The following is a 25,293-nucleotide window of genomic DNA, read 5'->3' on the forward strand; positions in this document are numbered from 1 at the left end:
TGATTATGCTGGAGTAGGTGGCACATCTGAGGTTCCTGTCCACTAACAGAGTATATCAGGGCCCTTGGGCGTGTTTTTCACTATTAGGTTAAGCCAGACTTCTTGAATCATCCCCCAATAGTTTCGAAGTTCCTTCGGAATGGATTAGACTTGTGTGTTAAACCCCAAATACTATTTATTTATTTATTTACTTTATGTGTACCCAGCCTTTCTACCAAAAATGCTATTCAAGGTGGCTTACAGAAACAATTACATTTAAGACAATACATTAAAATACAATAAAAACATAATTATAGAAAATATATATTAAAAATTGGCAAGTATGGAGCTCCCAAAGGCACCATCTTTACTGCAGGCAGAAGTCTCCCTTGTTTCCCACTTAAGGGGAATGCTTTAAGGTTGCCACACTACTTTCTCCAAGTGAGGTTACACTTCAGTGTTTGAACTACTGGGAAGGGAAAAGTAGGGAGAACTGAGAATTTGACTAACCTTTGAATTTGCTCTTGTTTGCTGAGCAGGGATTCGTGACCTGCCTTGTGTTTTTTCTGTTGTCTTCTGGTCCTTACTTCTTGGAGGGTTCTTTTCAATTTTAGCACTAGTCATTTAGCAGGGGTCAGATATTGTTATATCAGTAGTTACTGGCTTTAGAGAGGAAGTGGGAGGTGCCTCCTTATCCAGTCCCTGGCAGAGTCTTTTTTCAAAGACCCTGCCTACTGGTGGATAGAGAGGAGAGCACTCATTCTTTGGGCCTCTGCTTAGAGAACAAGTAGGAGAAATCACAGATAAGCCAAATTACGTTCTTTTTCTTCTTTTCCTGCTGCTCCCCCAGTATTAACATTGCCTTTAGAAACCACTCAAAACTTGGATTTTTGCTTTCCACAGCAAATGCCTTTTTCTGTTGGGATTGGTGCCTTGCCTATATTTTTTCCCGTTTCCATCCCTCACTGTCTTTGTGTCTTCTCTGGCGTAGCCTATGGGCAAGGACTGTCTATGACATTTAAGGGGTTTTTTGTGTATACAGAGTTCTGATGTACGTTTCACTAACCATTCTTAAAATAATAATCCACTGAATATGCCAGTGGTTATAAAAGTAAAAGTGTCCAATCTTCTTTAACATATACCTTTTAATCACAATAAAGTTGACTCAAGAATTGAGGCAAAAACAGTTAACAAAGATGGCATACTTCAAGTTAAGAACTTACACTGGAAGAGTACATGCGATGCAAGTCATGTATTTCATCATTAATGTTTCCCATTTATATTTAGGAATATGATGAACCAATTTTGAAGCATCTGCAGGATATCAAAGTGAAATTTTCTGAGCCAGGACAGCCTATGGTTCGTACTGTTTTAAGTTTTAATATAATCTGGAGTGGCATGGTGGGCATTAACGAACTGTTCAATTTTTATCTTATCGTATAGAACTGTTCAATTTTTTTCTTATTGTATCAAGTTAGTAAATAGGAACTTCATAGCCCTGCTTCTCAAGGGACACTTCTGTATTGGAGCAGTCTTTAAAAAAGTATAGTTACAACAATAGCACCACCTACTGCTACTGACATTTAATTAAAGTAAAGATGATTAAAAATCTGGTCCTTGCATTTGAATTTCTTTTAAACAGCTTTGAAATATGTTCTGATCCATGGAGCTAGAGAAGCTGTAGGTCTTTCCTAGTCTCTCAATTGGGGTGTTAATGGCCTTTATTAACACTACAAATTTTAAATTGTCATTAAGTTCTCTCTTAGAGCTATTTCTATAGGTCTGTATGCAAGTGAAATCTAAAGAAGCTAAAATTACATAGTGGAGCATTTATTTCAGAATAAGAGAAGCTATTCAGTAGTCAACTGCTCTTTATACAGAGCAGAGCAGACTTTATACAAAGTCAACAGCCTTCATACAGAGTTCTGTACTATGTTGACCTAATTTATGGGTGTTGCAAACCCTCAAAGTTATGTGGCCCTTTGCTGATTGCTCAGTAGCACTACATGGCTTTACTTTCATAGGGTATATCCCATATCATTATCTTTCTTCATATATGTTTGGACTGATCTGTTGGATTTAATTTTCCTTGGAGATGATTTAAACCTCCTAAGCCAGTGGGGTTACTGTGGACCCCAGCAGTTGCTGGAAATACTTGTAGCTTGTTTGCCAGGGTGGCGTAGCGTGTTGTGCAAACCTGCCCATTGACTAGGTTCACCCAACATACCAACCCACACTCAAGGTTGAGTATGTTGAGTTGTCGTATGAACCCAAGCATGCTAACAATCCATGGTTTGTTAACCATGAACAATCTGCAGTTCACACAACCCAACAACAAACTATGGGTTCTCTTTGTCGGTTGTTCGTAGTTAACAAACCATGGTTTGTTAGCGTGGCTGGGTTCACACACCCAGAGCCACTGTGTCCGTGGGTGTCATGTCACATATGCAAACCCCACTCAAGAGTTGTTGTGTCGTGCGAACCCAGTGTGCATAACTTATGTGAGGGTTAAACAACCCTCGCATAACCTTAAAACAGACCATGGGTTATGCACATGCTGTAGACTCACCACAGTGAACAGTCCCACAGTAGGGATCCAGTGTACCCTGGTAGTTTTTCTGTTACACTTAAATTTTGGGAATGTGATACTAATAAAATATATTTTTATGTTAAACTGGAATAATTTTAAAATAAAATCATATTTATTTCAAAGTAGGACTTTAAGGGGTTCCATTCAACCCCAATTCAAAAAATGATACAGTCAAATTGGGCACAATGCTCAATCTTCTACTAGTACCTAATATGCTGGGTTTATATTTTACTTGTTGTATGTTAAAGGATAAGAACTACATTTTTAAGAGGAAGAAGAGAAATTTATGCCTCTTCTCTTTTGTGGGAACTGACGAGTATTATAAACAGAACTCTCTGGCTAGAACAGCTGTTCTTGTAGCATCCTGTTGCTCCTGGGAGTATTCCAAGCTGATTACCATGGCACATCAGGCCAGTTAGGGAGCTAAACAATATGTGAGAACTCTTATCAGCACATCTTGCTTGGGTTATAAGGTCTTTGTGGTTTGCCTCTTCTGTTTTTGGTACAGCAGAGCCTTGGATCATATTGTGGATATTCAAGTCATACGGTAAAGTTGCAACTTGTGTGGTTAGAGCAGAAACTAGAGATTTGATTTTTTGTTCTTTTGCATTGCAAGCTTCACAATACATCAGCCTTGTAATTTGCTACTTTTCCTGAACACGAAAACAGTTCCTGCGCTGTGAATGACTACCTGAGTAGCAAACTGCACTTGGCTCATGTGGAGAGCTTTTGCTCTCAACTCTCTCTTCTAGCTTCAAAGGGTTAGCTAAGCATCACGGCAGTGGCAAGAAGGTGGAAGAAGTGGCACTGTTCAAGTGAATGGAGAACATGCTGGGTGACCAGCTCTGTTCAGTTGCAATGTATAGTTAATAAACAATTGTGTTGGTTATTTCAATCTGTCAGTTGGTTATACATACCATTTTACTTTTGGGAGAATCTGATACTCTTGATCCTATTTGTCTGCCTTTCTTACATGTTCTTCAGTTGTTTCTGATCCAGGTGCTTCTATGGATGGTCATGATTACTCATCAGAATAATTTTGACAGGCTATGAAGATGGAGAAAAATATCCATATTTAATATTTGTGATTTTTAAAAGTTTAATGACTTCTTCTTGATCCCTTTTTGTGTGAGGTGCTCATAGCTCTTGTGAAATAGTGAACCAGGCGATGTACTCAAAATTAAAACTAATTGAGGGATAAAAAATAAACAATTCAAATGTAGGAGGCAAGTGGCATAAGAATTCTGTAAGGTTGGAGTAAAAGTGAGCCGCACAGGCAGTTGAACTTGGGAGAGAGGGCAAGGTCCAAGCAGTATGTTCTTAAAATATGTAACTGACAATTGGCAACCCACAGGCAGAATCTGGCCTGTGGAAGGCTGCCAGCTGAGTCCACGCAGGATTGGGAAGCAGTAATAGATGACAAAGATACTCACTAATAAGCTACTATGTCACCCAGTTCACATGTCATAGCGGCAAATTGTGGGTTATTTAACACACGATTTTGGAGAGAGGGGGCACCTGGAGCATGCCAGCCACTTCTGCTTTCTGTAAACAATGTATGATGTCTTCGATCATAGGTTATGAGTGCATCGTCCAAACCTGGACACTTTGAGCCAGTTCGCATGATCGAACACGCACTGTGGATTATTTAAGCCATGGTGGGCTGTGCCACGGGTGGCCAGTTTGTCTATTCAATGCCCTGCTGAAACTTGTCGTATCATACGAATCTGGGGACTGTAGGTTATTCAAGGGTTAAATAACCCTTACATAACATATGGTCCCTGGGTTCACGTGACACGACAAGCCACGGCTGGGCATTGAATATACAAATCCTTCCTGGCATGTGCTGCAGCCCACTGTGGCTTAAACAACCTCCAGTGGGATGTTTTAATCATGTAAACCAGGTCTCTAGGTTGTTCATGGGTTAAACAACCTAGAGTTAACCCATCGTTTGTTTTGGGGTTAACTTTGGTTTGTTTAACCCATAAACAACTCAAGAGTGTCCAGGTTCAGAGGACGCATTCACAACCTATGATCGGGGAGATGGTACATTGTTTACAGAAAGTGGAAACAGCTCATGCATTCTGCGCATCCCCACAAACAATCGATTAAATAACCCAAAATTTGCCGTTGTGATGTGTGAACTGGCCCTGTATGTGTTGATCATGTACTCTTTACAGTTTAGTAAAACAATACAAAACTCAAAGCTAAGATGCTACCCCTCAACAGACATTTTACAAAGGGGGCATTGTGAATCCAAATATTTTCTAGTACTAACAGTTGATCGCTTTCGTTCTACCTGCTTGAAAATTGTGATAACTCTAGAACAATAATGGACATCTTTTAGTCTTTCACATTAGAGTTCCACTTCGAGCCCAACGACTACTTTACTAATTCAGTTTTGACAAAAACGTACAAGATGAAGTCAGAACCAGATAAGACGGATCCTTTTTCATTTGAAGGCCCTGAAATTGTTGACTGTGAGGGGTAAGGAAACATATTTCTAAAAAAATTTTTTAGCTTCTGCTCTGAATGTCAAGTTACGCTATAAATACATGCAGCCAGAATATGGAATACATAAGTCATGGCAAGTATATATATGCTATAAAGCTTTCAGCCACTGGCTTGGTGGTGGGGAGGAAATGACATTGGTAATACAATAGTTATGTAAGCTTGGTGAATAAGGCTTTGGGAGCCAGTTACAGCATCTCTCAAACTACTGCTGGCTTCTCAGCCCAGAAGATGTAGCGGTACTGTATGTACAATCACAGAGGGCTACTAAAGTATTTATTACTAGCTTTAATTCTTGGAATTGGAACAAATTCCAGACTTTAAAATTCTCTGCATTGTATTGTACTGCACTTGTAACCAAACAAATGTGGGTGCTAATATTGTGGCATACTTTATTTTGTTTTAAGTCAGGACTTTAGAGAAAGTGTTTCCTTTTATTCCCTAAGATGGGTAGCATAATAGGTAGCATATAATGTGCAGAGAAGTTGCTTTGCCAAAAGCCTTATATGCTACACATCATGGCTTCTCCTTTTATTTCCTTTCTTTAAAGTCTTTTTGCCAGGTGTTGCGATTTTCCTGAGATGAATTCTAAATTCTAATCTGTAACTATATTGACTAGACAGCACCATCTAAATAGTAGGATAGTTGATAGCACTTAAGCAACAATTTAGTGACTCTTTCGCTAGAGAACATAAACTTGTTTGTGTCACAGGCAGCTATTGGTTGGTGCCTGTGAAGTATATTGCCAACCCCCCCCAGTGCTATTTTCACAATTACCAATGAAATGTCTTTTTCCTATTGCTCCCCCTCCCCTCTTTTTGCCTAGATGCATTGTGCATCACTCTCTTTAGCGCTTGGACGTAGAGCTCTACCATTTTCTTAATGGTTATTTCTGTACAGCAAGGCTGTATCTCCTTGGGTTGGAGATAGCTAGCACTGTTGTGGTACTAAAGAAAACTACCACTATCCTCATGGGAGGTAACCTTTCATCTGAAAAGCACTGAACATTTGGTAGCGTCTCCTTATTTTTAATGTCACTGACATATACATTTAATTCCAGATGTACTATTGATTGGAAGAAAGGCAAAAATGTTACAGTTAAAACAATAAAAAAGAAACAGAAACACAAGGGCCGAGGCACAGTCAGAACAATTACTAAACAAGTACCCAATGACTCATTTTTTAACTTCTTCAGTCCAATAAAAGGTAAGCTTGGCTCAATGTAATCTGTCTTTATTAGAGGTACTTGTGCATATTTTAGCAAACTTTTCCATTTATCAAACATGAAGAAAATAGTTGAAAGTGATACGTTGTTCAGAATACTATCTGTCTAGGCTGTAATAGCTTTCATAAAAGTTTTAGTGTTGGGAGGCTGAGTAAGTTCTAAATTTATGAGTAAGCAGTTTATATGTGAATAACTAACAAGTGAGCTCATTCAAGAAAATGTTGCAGTGTGTCTACTCCCCAGCCAAAAGAAGTGTTCTGTTCAGGGCTCTAGCCAGCCCAGAACATTAACATTGTAGTGCTTTTTTGGGCTCAGGACACATTTTTTCTTTCTCTCCCTCCTGAAACCTTCCCCTATTGTGCCAGAAAGGCTCAGGATTTGGCGGACTGTAAGCCGTGAACCTGAGCACTTGATTGCTATATGACAGAGGGGTGGGGGTGGGGGGAGATGTGTGGGAAGGAAAGGCTGTTAACCTCGTGGCATACGTCTCTTCTTTTTCTCTCTCCTGCCCTTGATGCTCACCTCTAGGATATGATTTGAGATATGATATGAGGGACTGTGTTAAGCTATTAGGGACTCAAGCAGACCAATCTCTCCTCTCCCTCCATTTTATTACATTTATTTCATAGCCCCCTTTTTGGCATAGATTTGGTTTTCAAAGTAGCTTACAATTAAAATGCATGCACAGGTACAATACGGTTATGTTGGTGTATGTATGACAGTCTTCTGGTCCCTGGCAGTTGATCACTCAGTCTAGGTACCAGGCTCTGGGATGGCCGATGGTAAATTTGCCAGCACACAGAAGCAGCCCCTACACTGGTGTGCTCAGTGTTCCTGGAAGTTGAGGGCAAAGGCCAGATTGCAGGCTTTTTCTCCCAGCTGACACCCTAACGTAGACTGGCTGGGTTCACATGACACGATAACCCATCGTGAGTGTCATCCAAACCTGGACCACTTCCTGCAGGGTGGCTTGTTTTTTGACAACAAGCCACCCTTACAACCCATGGCTTGTTCTAGGGGTTATTCTATCCACATTGGGTTGGCTTGTCATCTGAACTCGGCAAAGCCAACCCATCGTGGGTTGCTGTGATTGGGTACAGAGCCATAAAATCCCCTGTTGCTCTTCCCATTCGCACCCACCTGAGTTGCCTCAAGCCTTCCTTGCCAGCGACAGCGTCTCCGGTGGTGTCCAAATGGCATGTTGAAGGGGCTGTCACTCGTTCGCCAACCCCTTAAAAAACAACAACCCCAGCCCTGAAATTTGCGCAAATGGGGCCACGTACGTGTATGTTTTTTTGAGCCCTGGGAATTTGCAGAAATAGGTTCATGGGGAGGGGTGTTGATTTTTTGCAGTTGCACAAGTGTGCACTTGTGGCTGTCAGATATATCTCCAGTGAGTCCTTTTAAGAGAGATCTAGGGTCTACCCCCTTTTCGTGGCTCCCATTCACAGTAACCACGGCAGTAACTGCTCTGAATGGGAGCTCTGAAAAGGGGTGAACCTCAGATCTCTCTTAAAAGGACTTGCTGGAAGTGTGGAATGGAAGTAGGACGCTCAAAAGTGTCAGCCCAACACTGAAAACCTTGGGAATCGCCTTGCTAAGTGTCCCCTTTTACCAACCTGTCATTGTCAAGGGCTGTTAAAATAGCCTATACGCAGTCTTGTCTTGTCAATGTCCTTGTATATGTTATACTGCACTTCCTTCCCTTTGACAGCTGAAACATACAAGGGCATTGACAAGGCAAGGTGATACATACACACACACACACACACACACTTTTCAGCCCCAAGTGTGCACTTGCGCAACTGCAAAAGACTGGCAAAAAAATAAACTATTATGAACATATTTGTGCAAATTCCTGGGGTAGGGGAAAAATATTACGGCCCCATTTGTGGAAATTTGGGGGGGCAAAAGTTTTTTTTTAAAGCCAAGGAATGAAAATGGGGGCATGATTGGAGTGGGGAAGGGGCCAGGATGGGCAGACAAGATGGGTTCTTCCACGCAGGCCCCTGGGATACTGGGTGGAGGATCGAGGGGGAAGGAGGGACAGAACAACCCATGGTGAGCCCGATTGTCTGTCAGGTGCGCTGTGGGTTCTGAAAATAACCCGTACTGTACTGCTTATTCGCAGGGTGGGTTGTGTCATGTGAACACACCCTATGTCAACTATTTTCAGCCATAGATTCCTTGATAGGTTTACACAGTCTGTCCTTTGGTTTCTTTTAGTCCCTTCTTTATTTCCTCTTCTGGGGGAAAAGTGAGAGTTGCCTATAGAAAACAATGGAGAAATCCAGGGTTCAGGTATAGCTTTGATTGGGGTGCAACATGTTTTTCTTCCCACCCGCCATGGAAGGAGGTGTTCTTGTCTTTGTTGTTCAGTGTGAACCCAAATGTTTCCCCTCCAGACAATGAGATGATCACTGTCGTCTGTATGCCCTCAACATTCTCTTAATACTGAAAGCTCACAGGCTAGTGTATCTGTTCCTTTACTCTACAAACTTATTTGCCTACCTAGGGAGTTTTCTGTGTATGTAGAAGCCACTACCTTATTTTTAGAACGTCCGATTTTGCTTCCAAATTGATAGTCACTCAGCCACCAAGTTCATTACTGGAGTGGGTGATAATGATATAGCAGAGAATGCAGCAATAACTCTGTTCTGCACTTGGTCAACTTAAGAGGGCACAGAATATGAAAGAAAGGGCTAGGCAACCTGATGCCCCCTAGATGTTTTGAACTGCAACTCCCATAACTCTTGACCATTGGCCATGCTGGCTGAACCTTATGGGAGTTATCCAAAATATCTGGAGGACACCAGGTTGCCTACCCCTTCTTAATAGGGAGCTAAAGATCTGTAAAGACTTGTGTCTGTAAATGAAAGCTAAATTAAAATGGGTGTTGCCATTAGTATCCACATCTGGCTTCTTGGGAGATAACTATGCTAGTCTTTTTGGACCCTCTTTTTGTTAAGTGGGGAGGAGTAGTTAAAAGCCCTCTTCCTCTTACCATAGAGTTGGCAAACCAGTCTTTGTTTTTGTTTTTCAATCGACAATTCTCTGTGGGGTTGGATTTTTTAACGAGGAAATAATGCTCTTGGAACTACGCTCTTGGAACCTTTCAACTGTGAGGTTTTGCACTAGGCTTTGAAGAAAATGAGGGTTATTGGGCTCTTTTCCCTACTCCCTGCCTTTCTTAAAGCGGCTGTGTAACAGATTAGCAGGGAAGGAATTAGCCAGGCACTACGTACCGAACTTATTTTCCTAAAAAACAGGGATGTTTGGGAGATGTGGGGGAACCTTTCAACTGTGAGGGTTTTTTGTAGGTAATTGATAGTAGAGGTTGTATATGTTTATGTTAATAGGGATCTGAAACCTCCTCCTGCTGCCACGCATAGATCTGCAGCATTGCATTTAAACAGCTCAAACTTCCAGTATCTTGTACGCATGTCACACACTACAATTTGACCTGCAGAACAACCTGACTGTGAATTGTTTTTTTTTTTTAGTTGCTGAGAAAGGTGGGCTGTAAATCTGTTACATAGTCATTGAGTTTTAGTTTCTACCACATGAGGGCTGTAGAGTCCTACATTTTAATAATCTGCATGAAAAACCAGAATAGTTTTTTTCACACTGCAGATTCGAGAAAAGGGCATTCCTAATCAAAAAATTAAAGTGGTCTGTCCCTTTTGGTGTCCCAGATATCTGATTAGAATGCTTGTGCATCAGTTATGTGGGTGGGCATAGAGAGAAGGGCAGTTTGTAAATGAACAAGTGAGCTTCTGGGTAGTTGATTGTCCAGCTGGGCTGATCTTTTCAAATTGTTCTATTGAAAGGTGGAACACTTATGTGTTGGCAGGAGATGAGAGCTGGGCTCCATGGTTCCCTCTGTTTTGCAGCACTTATTTTGCTGTTGGTGTCCCTTGAGCCCCCCAAACTGCTCTTTGAACTTCCAAATTCAAAAGCAATTTGATTATGTGTGAGTTTTTTTAAGAGAAGGGGGGAGACGCTAGCACTCAATAGTTGTGGCTTTTTCTCTTCTGAAAAGGGAAATGAACTGCAGCTGTGTAGAGGAAGCAACATATGAGCCAGCAGGGCTCCACAGCTTCTAATGACCATTCTCACAAGTATAGGAGGCTAAAAAGAAAGGAGGGAGACTTATGTGAGTTACTGCCAGGAAGCAGTGTGGTCATGTTGCCTCATAGGTTAATTCTTCCACACGATTGCAAACACAAAGTGTTTCAATGCTTATCATATGAACCAGCTCTAAGTTTGGCCTGGAGTTCTTAATCTTGTGGGTCAGCATATTATTTAGTAGCAATGTGTAGCTATATCAGAATGGTAGTGCTTGCATTTTGATTTTATGATGGCACTTTAAATGTTAGTAAATGTCTTTTGAATTCCTTTTATGTGAGGTAAATATGAGCTTAGTGAACAACCTTTCTTTCTGATGTAAACTTAGTTCCCTTATGGACTTTTGTTCCAAAGCTGCATAAGCACTTGATCTTCCATGTTGGAACATGTAGCAGGGGTGTGTTCATATACAAACTTTATTTGTGCCTGACAGTTTTTTTCACTAAGCTCTTGTTCAAGAGGCAAATCAAGAGAAGTAGTTGAAAGACTTTGAAAATGGAGACTAATTCTCCCTTGGCAATGACACACAGAAGACTGAGGATATTTCTTGCTCTGACAGTTCATATGAATAGTTCTCATAAGAGAATGTGCAGCAAGGTAGAGTTTTTAAATGTTTTGGACTGATTTGTTGTCTTTTTATAGTTTCAGGAGATGGAGAATCACTGGTAAGTTTTATTTTAATTTTTATGCCCAGGATACCCTTACCATTAGACTGATGTGGTATGCCTCAGGCAATAGACTTCAAAGTATAGCAGATGGTCCATTGTACTTTCTTACTACTATGTGGGTAAGGATGCAATTTAAAAAAAAAACTTTCTTTGCATCAGGCATCAAAATGTCTTGGGCTGCCTGTTTATAGCAGCTGTAGTTTAATTAAACAAACTATTAGTTTATTTCTGAACTCCTGCTTCATGCCTGGAGATGCAGTTCTGCATGTTGGACTATGGATGCACAATTTTTCATTAGCAGCATGAAAAGTTGCGCATATAAATCTCATCTATTCAGGAGGAGCTTCTAATTTCCTTATTCCTCCTCTGCTCTTTGTCTCCTAAGCACTGCTTAATCTCTTTACCGGTCTTCCAGAGCTGTCTGCAAATTGTTCAAGTGTGGTGAATTAGTATTTTCTCCTTTATCTGAAATTGATGTTCACAGCTTAGAGTAGTGACTAGAGATGATTGATTGCGTCTAAAAAAATTATTATGCTGACAGTGTTTTATGCACTGTTGAAAAAATTCAGGTTTGGGGAGCAGGAAAAAGCTTCACAGTTTATTGTTTCTCTTCTAGCAAAGTTAAATATGTGGTAAAGATACAAACTTGAAGATGTATTGATCTCAAATCTTTCACACATTTTAAGTTTCCTTTGTGGTAGTATATATTCCCATACTTTTTTCTTAATTTTCCAGGATGAAGATTCAGAGTGTACTTTAGCTATAGATTTTGAAGTAGGGCACTTCTTCCGTGAAAGAATAGTGCCCCGTGCTGTACTCTATTTCACTGGGGAAGCTATAGAGGATGATGATAATGTATGTATACTTTACCTTACTTACCTTAATGTGTGTGTACCTAAAAATTTTCTTTCCCATGCATAGAGGCATTTTGTTACATTTTGAGCTTTCGTTGACTATAAAGGAGAACTGAGGTTTCTTTTTTTAAGGGCAAGTTAACTTTACTCAGATGGTTAGGTTCTACTCAGTTAACGGGTTGAGCCCCATTACATTTGAGTTTTGCTTTCTCCTTTGCACTCCCTCTAATAGCGAACTCAGGTGGTGAATTCCGACAGAAATTGAGTTAAACAAGGCCATTGGGAGGTTTTGGCATGCTCAGGCAACCCCCAAGGTTGGCGGCTGTACCGGTTTGAAAGAAACTACTAAAGGGGCAAGTCCCACCCACAAAGGCTTAATGAGGATTGAGCATATTCAGCAGTTGTGCAATGTTGCATGTCAGTTGGAAAAGAGAGAGAGAAAACAGGGGCAGGGGGAGAATACCTGCATAGTACCTGGAAGAGGGAGGGCTGGTTGGCTGGAACCCTGAGGAGCCCGGTGAGGACACACTGTAACATTTTGTTTCAAGACTTAAGAGCATAATTCTTCATCCAGAAAATCGTGTTAATAACCATAATAGCATTCAAATAACATTCAAAGCAGTGGTGCCCAGTATAATAGTAATCCTTATAATAGCCCTGTGAAGTTGGTTGGTATTATCCTCGTAGGTGCTGATGGAGGCTGAAAGAATAGCGGCTTGCCTAGTGCTACTTACCAAACTTGACTGGGGTGACAAATATTACTGGGGTGACATTTTACTGGGGACTTCCCAGCTCAGTCTCCTAGTCACTACACTATCCCATGTTTAAGGCAACAGTATCCTACAGACCCTTTCCCTTGCTAGTATAATTGCCCTCTACATTTTCTTACCTAATCTTAAAGGGTCTCCATCCTTTTTGGGCCCATTTTGATTTTTGATGAAGTGTCTTGGGCATAGTCATAGAATGGCTGCCATGGGTTGTGGGCAATCACAAAATTTACTGATGCAACAAAACACCCATTTCATAGAAAGGCAAACTGGTAAGGTTAAAAGACAAACACACCCTTTTGAACCCAATTTTCTACTCTAGCAAAGCACGAAAATTTCCTTCAAATTTCTGTCCCTCAAAATAGGAAGAATCTCCAAATAATTTCCCCCCAAAACATATGCTGCATTTGTGTTCTCAGGATAAACTTACAGACACACAACCATGCACGCCATTCATCCATCACACAGATACATACACACACATCCCCCCCCCCACACACACACACACCAGTCATTCCCCAACTGTTTCTCACTGGCTTCCCCTCTCACTGGCTTCCCTAACCTTCTTGCTGGCTTCCCTAGACTTCTGCCTTCCCAGTCCCCACATTAACCTGCCCCCTTTATTTCAGTTTGGGCCGGCTGGCTAGAAAGCAGCAGATCTCTGGCCTGCAGCTGCCTTTGCTCTGAAGAATAGCAGGGGCATTCTTCAGAGCAAGCGGGAGAGAGAGGGTTGGGAGGATGGAGATCTGCTGCTTTCCAGCTGCCCAAGGTAAAAATTATTTTAAAATTCAAAATAAATGTAAATCTTTTTTTAAAGCCCTTTTTAACTGGGAGGATCTGGAGGCTTCCGCAGGCACCAAGGGGTGGTGGTGCCTAGGGCACTGTTGTGCCTGTGGGTACAGTGTTGCTGACCCTAGAAATAGTAGAGATGAAGCCAGTGACACGATCATTGTTTGGCAAGAATGATTAATACTGTGATCTAAGATGTCCATGCAATTTTGCATTTAACCAAAATGAAACAGTGTGCACTTCTTCTGAAAGAACTCTAGAGGAATAACCCAGTCTGACTACAGCACTCACCTTTTTCTTCTCTGAAATGACATTGATGGTAGTATAGGAAGACTATATTCAGTCCTTCATTAGTGTACATATGAAAGTGTTGGTGTGTGCAGTTGAGGTAATATTGAGTAGTTATGTATTGGAAGGGTAGAGGTACAATCTAGAATGCATGTCTTCATTTAAATGTTTAATCTGTTAATGTTCAAAGTAGGACCTAATCAAGTTTTCCCCATCATTAGTTTGAAGAAGGAGAGGAAGGAGAAGAAGAGGTGAGTTAAATCCTGTTTATCTAGTAATCACAATTTCCTTTGTGGAAAGAGAATATTTAGTTTCCCAATGACTCAAGGAGGCACATGTTTCAGAGCCATAAAAGTGTCGTTGTTGGTGGCATACCTTGGTATGAGCTGATTGTAAGGACGGCTTGTCTTCTTTAACAGCCTTTGCACTGGTGTTGGGAGCTAGCCTACCTCCATGCTTGGGCAGCTGTTATATGAAATGCCTCCCAAGTCATACTCTGTAAAGTAAGACTCATGAAAGATAATGGTTTCCTGGTAGCGTAGGCTGATAAACAATCTTTATTCTATTGTTTAAGAAACTGCCCCATCAGGAATGGTGTGAGAGACTGGGCGCCATACAAAATATTTGCTCTGAGGTGTGGCTGTGTGTGGATGGATGGAAGTGAGTGCTGTCCAGTTTTTTTCTTCAGTATTGCTTCTACATGAAAATATTCTAAATAAGCAGTGCTTCTTTATAGTATGAGGTCTCTTCCTCATTTTCAAAGAGATTTGGCTTTTTTAAAACACTGGAAATATTTGTACAAATGGCTGTTTCAGTGAATCTAGTTGGCCTGGTTAATACAGCTCCATGATGTGGGGTGGGGCAGGAAACAGTGAAGATTTGAAAACCTCTCAAATGTTCTAGTGCTCCGAGACAGTTATTAGCAAGGAGGGAATTGAGTAGTACTAACTCATGCTAGCTAATGTGGAAAGGCAAAGTAATTCAAAGGGAGGGTAGATGGGGAGCAAAACTAGAATTTTTGGTCAAAATACAGAATGTTAAAAGGATGATTGCTCAAGGGTCAATAGAATATTTGCTAGTGAAAATAAAGGGTTGTATCTACTGGTGTCCTTCCACCAGCAGAACAGACTCTGTTGGCATATCGAATTTCCACTATACCTGCACACCCACACCCTACGCACATGTCCCAAATCTGCTCTGGAGGGCAGGGTTGGGGGACCCTCTGGAACAGATTTGATGGATGTGCAGGAGGCTGCAGTGGGGAGGAAGGAAAACTGTTGAGCAAGTGGAAGTCCACATGCATAACATTGGATTTAACTCAAATAATCCTGGGTTACTAACTTCTGATTGCAAATAATTTAAATCTTGGCATTAAAAATATAAGTCAATTCAGTGCTAGACATACTCCAGTTGGCGTGAGAGGCATCCAGCTGTGGGTTATTTCCTACTGCTCAGAAGAAGGAACCATGTGACCCCCCTCCCCAAATGAACCTCTCTCTCTGTGGGGCCTTCCTCAGTTCTTTTTTGGAACTTCCTTTGCTTGGAGCAGAAGCTACTCTTTCCTCTACTTTCTGCTGAGTTCAGGCCCTTCTAATTATACCCAAAGTTTCTTTCTTGCATTTTTCTTTTGCTTCATTTCTGCCCTCTGCCCTCTGTTTTCGTCTTTCATTAGTGCAACAAACAACAACCAAGCACCCACAGTTTTTTCTCTTAGCGCTATTCCTTTTTTTTTTATCACTTATTCCCTTCTCTGTGCCTCTTTCTGATGGCTCCAATTGGAAAGTGAGCCAACAAGCCTGATGATAAAAAAGGAAGCATTTTAGGATCATTAGGAAGCAACTGGCAGTAGCTTCATCAACCACAAGCGAAACTCCAGACAGTTGAGCCATCCCTCCGCAAGCTCTGCTAAGGTGGAGAAATGCCTAACCCTCCCAGTAGTGGACCACAATCACCCCAGCTGTCAACATGATGGGGAATCTGCAATTCACCCTCTTAGACTGTCAAAGCCCTCCACTGACCTTGCTGTTTGGAGGGCCTACCGGAATTCCCAGGGTGCTGCAAAACTGGTGCCATTTTCTACCAGTGATTCTGAGAGCAGTAATGTTTATGACCATGAGAGGATGCAAAAGGGCAACTCCTTTCAGCTTTAGCAGAAGTCTTAGCCGAAAAGGCTTATTCATCCTCAACTTGTCAAGTTTCCCAGGATCAAGTAGGTTATTGCCTGAACAACATGGATTCCTAGTGAACTAGCTTAGAAACTACAGCAGTCACACTATCTTAAACACCTAGGCCACCATCATTGGCACATCCCAGGGACACATCTCCCTCTCTTCAGAGAGGGCCAAGAGGATCCAGCGCATTGTTCTTCCTTCCTAGGGTAGCCCCTAACTCTCCCAGGATATTACACAACTATTGCATATCCTACAGTTGGATGCCTCCTAAGCCAACAAGTTTCTTCTTGTTGGCATACAGAGGCATGCAACACCACATCCTCAGGACAGGTGCCACCTACAGCACATATCGACCAAGTTAGAGTGCGGCGTTTCACTTCACACTGCTCACAGTCCCCCCCCCGCCCTTTTCTGTATGTCTTTAAATTCCACATGAGTCTCCCTTTGCTACAAGCAGGGAAAGAAATGGAATGTAGGGGCGGGGGTGGGTGGGAATCAAGTCACATAGTGCCTGCCTTGCTAACAGTAGGAGGAGATAATGCCCATGCCTCTGCACACCGAGAAGGAACCTTCAATGTGAGTACCAAAGTTCAGTTTTATTGCACTTCTAAAAAGCATTCTTATCCTATTTCTTTGCTTTTACACATAAGGAATTGGAAGGTGAGGAAGAAGGAGAAGAGGATGAAGAGGAAAGTGAACCCAAGGTTAGCTTTATTAAAGCATGTGTGTTAAGTCACATTACAGAGTATGCCATGTAACCATGAATTGTAGTTTACTAATGTTGTCATAAGACCCAGTTTTATTTTTGTTCAATGTAACTTGAATTTGGGTTGAAGAATTTCTTCACTGTTTATTTCTAGAGACCAAGGTAACAAATGTCTGTTTCTCTTTAACAGTACAGATTAATGTTCCTTTATTAAGGCACAAATATAACTAACACACTCTGGCTGACTTCATGAAAATGTATATAAACTACATATAAATTTAACAAAGCATGTATGCACATTTTACAAGAGTTGGAGGCTTGTTGCAGAATAAGTGTTCCTTTGGCTTTCTCTATTTTATGTACACTGGTTTTTCTACTAAAGGCCGCTTTACACATTCCACTTTTCCTACATGTGTAAAAAAAAAATCCTGTTTGCAAATTGCATTCTGACTTCCACACATGTAATTGCCGCAACGTTTACACTAGTGTGATTGTCACATTACACTTGTACATTGTTTGATACATAGTTTTCCCCCTAAGTGAATATTTTGGCCATGTAGGGGGAAAAAATGTGTGAAATGGCTCTGAGATGGATTAGGTAACTTGCCTGTCTGTCTCTCCCACACCCAAATAGGCTTGTTTTAAAACTTCTGCATGTCCAGGACACCCTCTTGTGATCAGTTCTAAGCAATCTTCATTTACACTGATGGCTAGACATACATAGTATGTGTTGATGGGGGACCTATTTAAAAGCAGAAAAAGCAAATAATATACAAAAAATATTGACATGCAAAAATTGAACTTGCGTCTTGATGAAGACATGTGCACCTAGACTTGCATGACATAACCAGCACACTCTGCACAATAATCGATGTGGCTTCCTGATGGAGATAGTGTGTTTTATGACCATCACATAATTATTGTAGTGATAGGGTAGTAACCGAGTTGACAACTGAAGCTTATCAGTGGCTGTGACAAAGATCCTGTGGGTGGGAAGAGTATTTTGCTTGATTACTTGAAAATATGACATTGGAGAATGGTTGTAAGTGACAAACCATTTCTTGTATTTTTTGGAACACTAGTTATTGCTGTCTTTTTTTATCCATTTCACTTTTCTTTCATGCTGACAGTTCCTTTCAATTTTTCTCCATTTAGGTGTAATTTAAGTCTGTTTATCATTCATTCATTTATAGGTAAGGTTGAATTCCATTAATACATAACTTGCAGGCTTCCCGTTTTTGTAGCTTGTGGTTCATTAAAATACCTGTTTTTGTTTTGTTTTGTTTGATATACAGAAAAATTGGGTACCTAACTTGGATATCCTCAGGGACTTAGTTGCTATTTAGAAAAATGTGTAGAAGACTTCTAACAGTGGAATTATGAGTGATATCAATATTTATAGGAACTTCCCTTTCTTCCTGATGCACTTTATGCTCCTCTTGCCTTAGCTATGTGCTTCTAAGATGGGCGTATTTCTGCTGTGATTGCGTTGGCTGTGAGTGTTACTTTGCAGAGGCGTCAGAACTTGGTAGTTGCAGTTCTGTTTATCTTCAGAGCGTTGTGCCTTGTTACAAACTGTTTTCCAAACTCTTGAGTTTCAGCTAGAATTGACAACTGGGAGACAGGTTATATGTGCCAAATCAATCACCCATGTCAGCCACTTAATTCTGTTGACTTGAACTGAAATTCTTCTGAATTTCCCTGATCTTCTTTTTTCCTACATACTGTCATAGTGTAATTAAGTATCTTAATTGTCTCTTACATGCTAATCTCTCCTGCTTTATCAAAGCTTCTACTTCGTTTTGAAGTCCTGAGCATATTAGTGTTCAGTAGTGACAGTTGCATTCTTCTTAAGTCACACTAAACAATGAGTGTGAGACTTGCAACTTTTACATCTAGGCTGTTTGCAAACATTGTCAATTCTTCTGATAAACCCTGGAATATCTGGCTCTCGACCCGAGGACAAAAACACATTCTCTTTCTCTTCCTGAGCTACTGTAACCAGCCCTAAATGCTTCCCAAATTCATTCATTTTCTTGTAGTTCCTTGGGAATTGTGACTGAAGTTAAGCCATAAAATATTCAGCAGCTACAGTTGTACTTGTTGACATTTCCCATCACTTTTGCTGCTCGCTCATGTGTGTATTTTCAGTCTAAGCCATGAACTCGGTTAAATTTTTCTCTTGCAATCTAATTTTCCATCTTAGCTGTTCATGTTACCTCTACATGGTTTTCCTGTGCCTTGAAATGCACCACTCCTTCCCCCTTTTACACAGCATTTAAAAGTGCAGCATCTTGTTAACCTCCGTAAGTGTTAGTTAATAACAGTTTGAGAAAATTCTGGTGAGATTTAATTAGCCTAAAGGGCTATTATCCCTTGAAGATCAATATACAAGATAATGAGGAGGATACTTATGAAAAGAAATAGTCCAAAGATTTTTAAATCACTGTTCCCTTAGCTGCTTTATCATAGTGGTTATTTTAACCTATGTCACATATAGTACTTAATTCCACATATATGAAATAAAATTCATGGCTCATTAGAGTCTTAGAATTGCAATCCAACTAATTTCTATGCATCTCTGAGATAGTGAGGTAAATACTCTGGTACTGAACGTGTTAAATCGTATAGATTGAAATGACCCATCATTTGGTAGGATTCCTAAAAGACTCAGTATAGTGCCAGATATACTATGCTTTTATGATGGGAGCATAACATAACCAAATATTGGCTCCTTTTCAGCTACCAGAATACACTATTTGCTAATGTTTCTCCCCATATATGTCTTTTTTAAATAATGCTGACAAAAAATAGACACCTTTCTGTTCAGCTTAAAGCCTGTCTTTCCCCTTTCTACTTTGTTTCCTCTCTAAACAAGTTGGTCTTGTGCTGCCTATATTTCTCTAAAAATATTAGAATTAACCTAGAAGTTTTAGTAAGCACTTAACTCTCTCACCTTTTTCTTTGTATGTTCAAATTTTGTCTACTCTCAGCGGGCAGAATCAGATTATCAGTATGCAGTACGCATGGACTGTTTAACTTGAATCTGTGTAATAAATAGTTTTTATAGCGAGAGACATATTGCAGAAGTGGCCAATTTCAGACCATCCGAGTCACATAAAACAACTATTAAGTGTTTGATAGCAACAAGACATCCATGACCTTTACACAGGCATTAAATATTTGCGTAATTTTTGTCAGCTCCATTAAATGTGAAAAGTAGTATATGAGCACACAGGCATGATTTTAATGTGGCTAGCTTGCTTTTTTCTCAGTTCTGATCCAGGAGGATATTCAGATGACGTTTTTGTGATTTGTTTCATAGTGTCATTTCAAGTTGCTTGCTTTGAAGTGAGTGATGTACTTCAGATAAGGCAGAAGGATTTATTTTCTTTAACAGTGAATGCAAGGTCTTCCATTGGGCTTAAAACTTTGATTTTCTTCATATATTTCTTACAGTCTGATGATGTCATGCTTTTGCAGGATACTTCCATGAATCAAAGATAGAATTAGATGTGGGCTTCAACGCCATAGCAAGCTTCAACATCAAATTAGAAATGGTGCCCTGCAGGTTGATGAGATGTCCAACTCATTGCCTGCACAAATTTATCACATAAGATCATTTTTGAATCCTACAAGCAAACACTGCCAAACAATTTGTCTTGGAAGGTGCAAATTAATCCCCTCTCTCTTCCTAGGTGATGCTTGCAGAGCATGGATAGAGGAGAAAGGGGGCAAGGCCCCACAGTTTGACCCTTCTCCAGGATTTGATAGCTGCTGCCTCTTTTCTTTCTGCTCCGGGCTTGCGTTTGTGCCATTGCGGCTGAGTCTCTTGTCCCTCTCCTCTCTGTACTGTTCACACTTCAGTCTTTGGCAGCTGTCTGATTCTTTCCTTTCCATGCCTCTTAGGCAGATTCTACTGTTCTCTCTCCATGCTGCTTCAGCAGTCTCCTCCTTCTTGGCTCTCCTGAATGGTGTCCATGCCTCTTCAGTTACTACTTTGTTGCATGTCAGATACTTCCCCTTTGCCCTCAGCAGTGCATCTAGCCCAAGGAGCTGAAGAGGGCAGGGATTGCCCAGTCTGGTGTCTTAGGAGGATGCCAGGAGCCACAGAGGCACTTTTGTTGGCTCAAGAGCCATGTATAACTGTCAAAGAGCCACATGAGGCTCCCAAGTCACAGTTTGGTCACTCCTAGCATATTGTTTGCTTTGGAAAGTTTTGAATTCCTTTGATGCATCCCTCATATCATGCTTTGGACTTCTTCTCGCACAGCAGCAGTGGCTTCCATTTGGCTTGGACTAGCGTAGTCAGCGCATGGTGGGATGTGCCAAAAGCTTCTGGGCTGAGTTCAGCATAGGACAGTGGCTTGCATAAGTCTGCCTCATAAAGGGCTGATGTGGCTGGAAGACAGCATGGGCTGATGGTCTCGGCCTGTGGCACCTAGCAAACAGGACAATGCACTTTTAGCTACCATTTTCTCTCAGAATATTTGAATTTCAGTCAGTAGTAAGTGAATTCTCTCATGTATTATTTGAGAAGACAACTGGTGCTTGAGTTTCAACACATACATACCCAGCTCTATAAAGTATATAAATCTTTTGCCTTGAAAACCAATTTTACTTATACTATGTATTAATAAAAACCTTTGAGAATGTTCATATTTCAAATCGGAGTTGGTATTAAGCCCTCTTTAGTTGTTCAGAAAGTTGTTACAATTCACGTGTGAGGGGAGGGAGCGCTCCAACCCCACGTCTTCCCTCATCGCCCTCTACTTTTGGAGGGTGACTATCTGAAGAGGAGAGCCTCCTCTATCCATGGAGGCTCTCCACGCAATCCCTGTTTTTCCAGCATTCTCAATTACGTGCAGAGCCACCATGGATAGAGGTGACCCCTCACATGTTGATTTTAACTCCTTTTTGAATGCTTGAATAGAGCTTTAGTCTTGGAAATAACTAGGTTGGTTTCTTACTAGTGAAATTGAGTGTGAGTGCATGTGATTTGAGCAATCCTGTAGTCCCCCGATCTCCACTGTCAGGTCTACTAAAGATTTCGACAGTGGCATGACTTCAGACTGTCTCTATCTTAGTTCAAATTAGAAGATTTAGAAAAGCATTTTGCACAAGATATGTTTAGTTGATAAAATTATGCCTAACTTCCTGTGCTGGTTCTTGGAGCAAAAGAATTTAGTGTTCATAATATCTGTTGGTGAAATCTAACTAGTGTCCCTCTGCCAATGGAAGGCATCTGTCAGCAGAACAGGAAGGGGGAATACCAACAAATCTGGTAAACAAAATCTTTGTGGGGTCCACATACCCCCCAGAGCAGATTTGGAGGGCATGGGAGCAATCCCCCCCTCGCCATTCTGCTGATGGAAACCTTCCATCCCTAATTGGATTCCACCCTATATTTACCTATTGCAGTTGGCAGCCAAGTTAGTATTAAAGGGATCAGTCTCAGAGGCTAGCATCTGATGGATTTATTTTATTGGAAATTTGTTTTATCAGGAACGTAGATCAGTCTTGATGTTTAGAAAGTCTTCCAGATTGCATCTCAGAAGTGTGGATGGTTGAATACTATGATATATTGCCAAGTACTAAAAGGGGTAATTCTAACTCCAACTGGTATTATATATGCCACAGATGGGGAACCTCCAGCCCATGGGCCAATTTGGCCAGCCCTTCCGGCCTCAGGCAAAGTTCCTCCTTGAAGCCTCACACCATCAGAAGGGAGAGGCAGCCAGAGAGTGATTGAGCTGTGGCTCAATCCCCTTGGCTCTTCCATCATCTTCCAGTAGAGGAGCGCTCGGCCAACTCCAGTCCTCCCTCACTTTTCCCACTCAGGAATGCAAGAGAGGAACAAAGCTAGCACCTCAGTGGGTTTCACTCTGTCAAGCTTTCCCTAGCTAGGGAAAGCCTGGGCAGAGTGAAACAGCCTCCCTGGCCGAAGCACCAGCTAGAGGAGCTCTAGCCAGTGCTTCAATCAGAGACCCAGTGAGATCAGGTAGTCCTGCTCCCAGACCCAAAACAGTTTCCCACCCCTGATTACTGGGAATAAACATAATATTCAGAGAAATTTTGAAGCAATGGAAGGGGAACCCTTCCTGGGGTTTTTTGGAAGGCAAAATAGGTGACAGTTGGTGAATAAATTCCTTGGTGATATTTAAACAATTACAACTATATCAGATACCATTAGATCCCTTATGACTGACTATATATTTGTGGATCCCCAGAGATTGAAGAACTGATACACTATCTATGGGTGTGTATGCACATTCAAAATTGCTGGGGATTATTATATCTAGATTGCAACCTGAATGTGCCTTAAGAAATAACTGTTACCTGCTATCTAATCAAGATAGTGAAGTGACCCAGCAGGTTACACTTTTTGCCTTAGCGGCTTCAAAAATTCATACTGCAGCTCTAACTGCCATCGCAGTTAACTGTAAATAGCATTCTTTGGTGTTAAGGCCTAGATATATTTTATTTATATTTTCAGATTCATTGAGCTCTTTTTTATTTAATTACTACAATGTTTTATTCCTGTTATAGACATTTTGTAATGTTGTATAGGTTTTATTAATGGTGTTTGGCTTTCAAATAAATGACTAACTATACCAAGCGTTCAGGGTGTTGCAACTTGCAACTACATTGGTATCTCTTTTCCAATTGCCATGAACTAAAATAAAAGTAAAAAATAGAAACTGTGACCATTGTCGTAAACAAAAGGAAGGTGTTATTTGTGGTAAGACCATATACAGATCTACAGGATTATTGTGTAGAAATGGAAGAGACCTATGTATTTAGAGTAAAAGCTCAGGCAATAAACATCTGTATAATGGGCTGATCCAAAAGCCCTTTCTCCATATGGCTGGTGTCTTCTGCTCACAGGCACTCTTATATCTCTTGCTAAATCCAAAGGTGCTCTGCTTGTGCAAGGGCTTATGAAACATCTTGCAGAAGCATGAGAGCTGCTACAGAACCTACATATGATAGCATGGTGTGAACTCTTGCACAAGCATTTCTAGAACAGGTCTAGCAGTGTTTTCTTACAGTTCCTTGGATCCAGCCCACTGTAAATGAGTAGTAATACATCTAGATACTCATTTAAAAATATTAACCTCTTCAATAGTATATCATCACTGTACACAGGCTAAAATTCTATTCACACTCATATGAGATCAAACCTTATTAAAGCAAGTCCCACTAAATGTTAAATAAAATTGTGTAAGTGTGGGCTGCTAGTGTCAGCTGTAAAAAAGGAAAAGAAAAAGCTGTTTCAAACCCATATTTATATCCCACACCATCCAGCAAGTGATATATACTTGAGAATATCAGCATAATTGGAATTGCTGCCTGAAAGGTCTATAGCTATTGATTCTTTACTTAAGAATCTTCTACACTTTAAGTTTCTTGGATGCCAGAAAATGGAAGTTTGGATGAATTTAGGCAAACTTCTCAGCCTGTTTTTGTGTGTTCAGTCATCAGTTTCTTTCAAGTGATGCATAGTGCGAGGGCATCTTGAGGCAAGTGTGTTCTATGAAGGCAATATTGCAGGAGCAATATGCTTGGCAGACTCCCAGATTTGAAAGTACTTTTCCATCATCAAATTCTGAGTGTTTAATAATCCAAAAGCAGTAGCAGTGCTATCACTGCTAACTAGCTTTGAATCTCGGACCTAAGAGACCTGCATGGATTGGTTATTCCAGTGTTTTAAAAGCAAATTTTAAGAAGTTTCACTAATCCAAAATAATATTTCATAAGAGGTTTCTTTCTAAATTTAGAACTTTTCTGTTTCACCTTTTTCTGGGGTCTCTCCCCCCCCCCCTGCATTCACACTTCTAATTGGGAGGCAATTTCAGAAACACCAGTAATGTGCAAAAAATACTGGGATGATAATCTAGCTTTTATAAATGCAAATATTTTGAAGAGCATTACACTTTTCAAAGAACTTTTTGCTTGGCTGAGTTGCTAAGACATGTGCCTTGTAACTTGCCCTGTCATCTGACAATAGTCAAATCTACTAAGATCAGACTGTGGTCTTGATAAATTTGACCATAGGTTTTACAATACGGTTCCCACCAGAGAGCTGAGAGTAATGTCATATCATGCATGTGTGAGTACAACTGGCTATTTTCAGTTCTTGGAAGCCTAAAAAATTGAGGATGGAAGCTGTTTTTTCCCATGTTGACTACATCTGAACTTGCGACTGATGGGCCTGAGACTGACAACTGATGCTGTTTATATATTACAAAGAGGAATTGCGGACTTGAGTGTTTGGTGAAGATACCTAACCTAGCGTAGACTGTAACACAGATTCAGTGCTTATAAAAGTATTGGAGTCAAAGAGAGCACTTGTGCTTTTCCACACTCGATAAAATACAGATTTTTTGTAGAATGTATTGGTGTTCTCATCTCCTTTGGGGATGAAAAGCACTTTGAAATATGCTTACAGTTGTGTTAAATCTCATTCTCTCATACAAATGGGACTGTTCCTCAATCTCATCTTGCCTGCTTCTTCTGTTCCCAAATTATCCTTAATCTGGAGTGTGTTGGTAGAAATCTGTGTATGAAGAGGTGCTGGCTTTGATACCTACTAAAGACCTCGGTCTGTTTGAGG

General features: G+C 40.7%; 1 protein-coding gene across 6 annotated transcripts in view; it reads left to right on the forward strand.

Annotated features, from left to right (window-relative positions):
- Nucleotides 1-25,293, forward strand: part of NAP1L4 (nucleosome assembly protein 1 like 4) — a 49,621-nt gene that overhangs the window by 18,692 nt on the left and 5,636 nt on the right. For 2 of the 6 annotated variants that reach the window (XM_084855588.1, XM_084855597.1), the window contains exons 8-15: nucleotides 1,267-1,338; nucleotides 4,917-5,056; nucleotides 6,141-6,286; nucleotides 11,076-11,098; nucleotides 11,837-11,956; nucleotides 14,021-14,050; nucleotides 16,621-16,674; nucleotides 17,832-17,869. In XM_084855588.1, coding sequence (XP_084711714.1) covers nucleotides 1,267-1,338; nucleotides 4,917-5,056; nucleotides 6,141-6,286; nucleotides 11,076-11,098; nucleotides 11,837-11,956; nucleotides 14,021-14,050; nucleotides 16,621-16,674; nucleotides 17,832-17,837 — 591 coding nt within the window. In that variant the 3' untranslated portion in view covers nucleotides 17,838-17,869. The remainder of the gene's footprint in view (nucleotides 1-1,266; nucleotides 1,339-4,916; nucleotides 5,057-6,140; nucleotides 6,287-11,075; nucleotides 11,099-11,836; nucleotides 11,957-14,020; nucleotides 14,051-16,620; nucleotides 16,675-17,831; nucleotides 17,870-25,293) is intronic. The other 4 variants (XM_084855559.1, XM_084855569.1, XM_084855607.1 and 1 more) reach the window with 3 other exon arrangements.

This window comes from Heloderma suspectum, chromosome 1 (assembly GCF_057233095.1).
Source record: "Heloderma suspectum isolate Gila_16-S chromosome 1, 16-S_ref, whole genome shotgun sequence".
Lineage (NCBI taxonomy): Eukaryota > Metazoa > Chordata > Lepidosauria > Squamata > Helodermatidae > Heloderma > Heloderma suspectum.